Source organism: Geospiza fortis, unplaced genomic scaffold (genome assembly GCF_000277835.1).
Source record: "Geospiza fortis unplaced genomic scaffold, GeoFor_1.0 scaffold78, whole genome shotgun sequence".
Classification (NCBI taxonomy): Eukaryota; Metazoa; Chordata; class Aves; order Passeriformes; family Thraupidae; genus Geospiza; species Geospiza fortis.
Genome location: NW_005054339.1, coordinates 2241533 through 2246268, shown reverse-complemented (window position 1 = coordinate 2246268; position 4736 = coordinate 2241533). Strand labels below are relative to the sequence as shown.

The 4736-nt window shown below is 56.2% G+C and overlaps 2 protein-coding genes across 2 annotated transcripts in view; one reads left to right on the top strand and one right to left on the bottom strand.

Annotated features, from left to right (window-relative positions):
* The window catches only part of STAB1 (stabilin 1), a 51378-nt gene extending 50578 nt beyond the window's left edge, over positions 1 to 800 (top strand). Inside the window, exon 68 of the mRNA XM_031058235.1 lies at positions 786 to 800. Coding sequence (XP_030914095.1) covers positions 786 to 800 — 15 coding nt within the window. The remainder of the gene's footprint in view (positions 1 to 785) is intronic.
* Positions 801 to 2202: 1402 nt separating this feature from the next.
* The window catches only part of NT5DC2 (5'-nucleotidase domain containing 2), a 25406-nt gene continuing 22872 nt past the window's right edge, over positions 2203 to 4736 (bottom strand). The window contains exons 11-14 of the mRNA XM_031058156.1: positions 3847 to 3933; positions 3296 to 3436; positions 3005 to 3069; positions 2203 to 2566 (exon numbers count right to left, since the gene is read on the bottom strand). Of these exons, the coding sequence (XP_030914016.1) occupies positions 2305 to 2566; positions 3005 to 3069; positions 3296 to 3436; positions 3847 to 3933 (555 nt within the window). The 3' untranslated portion in view covers positions 2203 to 2304. The remainder of the gene's footprint in view (positions 2567 to 3004; positions 3070 to 3295; positions 3437 to 3846; positions 3934 to 4736) is intronic.

The window sequence follows — 4736 nt, the reverse complement described above, 5'->3', positions numbered from 1 at the left end:
CTCCCACCGCCCGCCCCGCCGCTACCGGCCGCCCCCAGCAGGTGGGAGCTCCAGCCCCTCGTGCCCCCGCCCACGCCTGTCATGGCCCCGTACGATGGGCCTCCAGCATCCAGAGCCCCGTTCAGCCGCTCCCAGGGGCGTACGGCCCTCCCTGCTCACGTGCAGCACCCCCAGGGCCCGCCGGGCCTCGCTCCCGTGCCCTCCCACTGCCCCCTGGTCAGGTACGAGTCTCGTCAGTCACCATCCCGAACACCCTTTGGGGCACACCTTTCACCTTTCCGGGTGCCCCCTGCCTGCACTGCCGCTGTAAGGGCAGCACTGCTCCGTGCTGATCGCCCCAGCCTCGCTGTTCAGCCCAGGCTGCCCTTGGTCGTGGCCCCAGGCAGGGAGAGGAGCGGGTTAGTCAGTTAGTGACACATGCTGCAGATGTTTATTGAGCTACACACTACACACAGCACAAAGACAATGCCACATGCACCTACTACAGGTGTTTGATTAGAGCAGCCACGTTAACAGATTGTCCAAGCCACTGAGTTGAGCACAAGGCATCTTGAAAGTGTGCGACAGGCTGGCACATGGCACAAAGACAAGGCAGTGACACACAAGTGACAGACTGACAGGCCAGCCTGGCACAGCACTGGGGAGGAATCCGTAGGAGAAGTGTGTGTGTGTGTGTGTGAGTGTGTGAGTGTGACTCACTGAGGGTTGCTGACACACACAGCACCTTTCTGAGTCACAGGTCCTGGCACAGGGTCCTCCACACCACCCTGGTTCCTCTCCCTCAGCTGCCCCCACACTGACACACCCAGCCCCTACAGCCATCACCAGGCCCAGTGCTCACACGCCCCTGGTGCCCAGCTCCCTCCAAACCCACAGCCCTTGCCCACTCTGCAGTCACTCACTCACCTGCTCTGTGCCTGCTCACTGCCAGGCCCCCTTTCTCTGTCCCCTCTCTCCTGCCTGTCACCTCAACACCGACTGCCACTGTCACCCTTGTTGCAAAATGGTGCAGCAGTGAGGGGAGGAGGAGGACGACCAAGGCACTCAGTATTGCCACCCCTTCATCCTGTAGCCATCACTTCCCCCACACCAACCAGCTTTCTGAGGGCATGAGCTCCTGGCTCTTAGGGCCAACCAGTATCACAGTGGCACAAACTCCCCACACCCCCTTTCCACCTCACCTGCCCTCTGCCCCTCCCCAACATCCTGCATGGCCCTGAGACAATCTGAAACCTGGACAGGACCAGCAAGACCCTGAGCCAGTGCAGAGCCCACTTTCTGCACCTCACATCCTAAACCAGCTCTCACCTTCCTGGGCCTCCTGCCTGTCACCTTAGTCCACTCCTATAGACTCTGGCATCACTATTAGCATCTCTTTGCTCTTCCTCCTGCTGAGGAGGCACCACAGGGCTTTGTCTGGCCATGTTCCCCACAGCACTTCACCTCGCCCCCTCCCCAAACATCCTCACGTGCCACTCCAGCCACCTTAGGCCACATCTCAGTGAACACAGATGGAATGTCACCACCTCTGCTGCCAGCCCTGCACCTTCCCTGCAGGGCTGGGCACATCCCTCTGCAGCTCACAGCAGACCACACCACATCAATTGCCAAAGTATTGATGTCACATGGCACCAAACCCCAAAATACCAACAGTGCACAGCCTTAAGCTTTCTCAAAAACCAGCCATGTCCCCACACAGTAACTTTGAGACCCTGTGACCTACTCCTGCACCCAAGGCTTGCACATCCTGCCCAGTGACCCAGCAGAGTCCCCAGCTGCACAGATCAGTCTGGTGGGGAGCTGGGCAGGTAATGCTGCTGCTTTGTCATGTGATGCTCTCACTGATGCGCTTGAGTGGTTGCCCAGCTGGCAGCCCTGACCCTCCCTGTCCATCTGCAGAGTCACTCATGCTGCAGTCCCAGGCTATGGGGGCAGCTATAGACCTGACACACCTTGTCACACCTGCCATGGGTTGTTGTCACCAAGCACTGGAGATGTGGAGCTCCGTGTCTGAGCCACGTGTCTGGGCACAGAGCAGGGAGGGGCAGTGTCCCACCACCAGCACTGGCCCCTCCATCTCACCTACTCCTAGAGAGGACTCCCTGCACAAGCACCCATCCCCTGTCCAGCCTGCAGTGCACTTCAGGGAAAGGGATGGGGCCAGTGAAGGGAGGAAATAAACACACCATCTACACACACACGCAAGTGTCAAACGCCCTTTAGTGGTAGACAGAGGTGCTGCCGGCCCAGGGCCGGCTCCGCTCCAGCCCCGGCCGCGCTGCTGCTGCCTGCAGTACCTGCCCTTCACCGGATGTGCACCATCTCCTCCAGGAAGGGGGTTTTCATGCAGCCCGTGCAGAGCTGATCCATCCACAGCGGCGCCTCGTGCTGCAGAGGGGTGCGCCGGGGGTAGAAGGTGAAATTCACGTCGTAGTTGAGCAGGCAGCTGATGGAAGCCATGTAGATATCAGAGAAGCGCACCAGGCGGCGGGAGAAGTACGTGGGGTTGTGGAAGGTGCGGAAGATGCTTCCAAACTGGGGGTTGAACAGGTTCTTCGTCAGAGACCTGAGAAGAAAGAGATGGTGCTCTGTAGCTAAAACTGTGGTCACAGATTCTTCCCACTCCCTTAGCCCAGGGCCACTCCACTCCCTGGGCATCAGGGGATCACCCCAAGTATGCCCTCCCGAGGCTGTGGTGCAGACCAGTCCCTGTGCAGTGAGACTGATGAATATTAAGTGCACTTTTACTCCACCCTTTATGGGCAGTGTCAGGAGCTGACAGCCCACCAGGCCCTCCCAGCACTCCCCTTTCCCATTCTGCCTTCAAACCAGTCCAATCTCCCAGCCTGCATGACTGCACTGCTGCATGGCCCCCACCCAGAGGCAAGCGACACCAGGCAGCACCAGAGTCCAGCAGCTGCAGCAGCATTGTCCCCAAAGCAGGTTACAAAACAGGGCCTGGGAGCCCCTAAGAGACCTCACAAGTGAGGGGGGAAATGCTCACCTGATCTCCTGCCGTTCCTTCATCCACTCCAGCAATACTTGCTTAGACTCTGCATCCTGATACATCTGCAAAGACAGCAGTAGAAAACATCACATGCATCAGTCCTGAAGGCCACACCTCAGTTCCCTGCAATTTCCACTGTAACTCACAAACCCAGAGCCCACTGCACCAGGAGGAGGATATTTTTGAGAACCAGGCAAGATGGTACATCCCCTCATCCCCATGCTAAACCCAGAATTCGAGCTCAGAAGGCAGCATATAACCTGTCCTGCTCAGCCAGGAGATGTTTACCTGCATTCTCTCGAGCAGCCCCGTCAAAGCCTGCTGCCAGGTCAGGGAGTGCATGTACTGCTCCGTGTTTATGATCCGGATCTCCGTCTCCAGTTCAGGAACGATGGCTCCAGTCCTCCAGCCATGACGCAGCATGAGGTCCTGGAGGTCAGGGTGAAAAAACAACCAAGAATTCAACATAAAGACTGAAAGCCAAACACAACCCTGGTTCCTAGAAGAGTGGGTTTGTTCCCATTTCTCATTCTCAGGGGACAGCCATCCATGGCCTGTGTCAGCAACAACCATCTCCTGGTCACTAGGGTCAGTTGCATGAAGCACCTAAAAAGGTGGGATCAATAGAAACTGCTCTCAAATTCACACTTTACCTGCAGAAAATCTTCAGGAGCCTTTTCTCCAGTGCTTGCCTCTGCCTGACAGCTGTGGGGAAGCCTGTGTGTCCTGTGGGGAGTGGACACCCAGCACAGCCCTGAGCACTCAGAGCAGGCCCTGCCTTATGTCCAGCCATGTGGGATTGCTCCCAGCCCACTGGAGGGCAGGGACATTTCACTCACCGCAAGGTCACTGTACAGATGGTCACCAAAGTAGAGCACTTTGGATCCACGCCAGCCTGTCAGCCTCAGGAAATCAAAGAGGTTGCCCTGCAAGTGACAGGAGCACAGAGTGAAACGTGGGTACAGGCCGCCTTACCCCAGGCAGGTGTGAGCACTTACATGGGGTGTCAACCTGCTCTCTGCCCCGCCATATACACCCACAGCTTTCTGTCCTTCCCCACCTCACTTCACTTTCTTCCCGTGTGACAGTTCCCTGTACATCCCTCAGCTTTTTCTCTAGCCTTAAAAAAGGCAAAACCTCTTCCAAAGGGCAAGTTCTGTGGTCTAGGGCACAGCAAGTCAAGAAGACAACACGGTCTAAAAAGGCAACAAAAGGAGGCAGTTTAGAGGCCAAGAAATGCCTAAATTAGAAAAGCCTGAGGATGGGCAAAAAGAACCCCTGGTTTAGAAGTTGTTGGTCTCAGGTGATAATGATTTCACCTCACAGGGTGCACCAGAGAGAAGGTGAGCACTGCCAGGCAAGGCTTCTGGAGTCAGGAGCTGTTCTACATCCCTGACCACCATCCCAACCCCAAAGATTAACAACACATGTCCACAGGAATTGTTTAACCAAGCCAAAGAGCCAGGCAGTCTGCACAGATTCACAGCTGAATAAAACAAACCAAACCCCAAAGCACCAGCTAAAGCACAGCACCAAGCAGCTTTCAAGGCTTTCCAAACATCCATACATGCACAGAAGGCACTTCAGGGACTACCCTTCCATCTCCACACAAGTTTTCCACATGAGTCATGAAAACAAAACCCACTAGGAAAGGAAATGGGCCCATCAATGCCAGCAGACCAGCACAAGCAGTCACTGTGAACCTATGAGGCACTCAGCAGCAATCCCT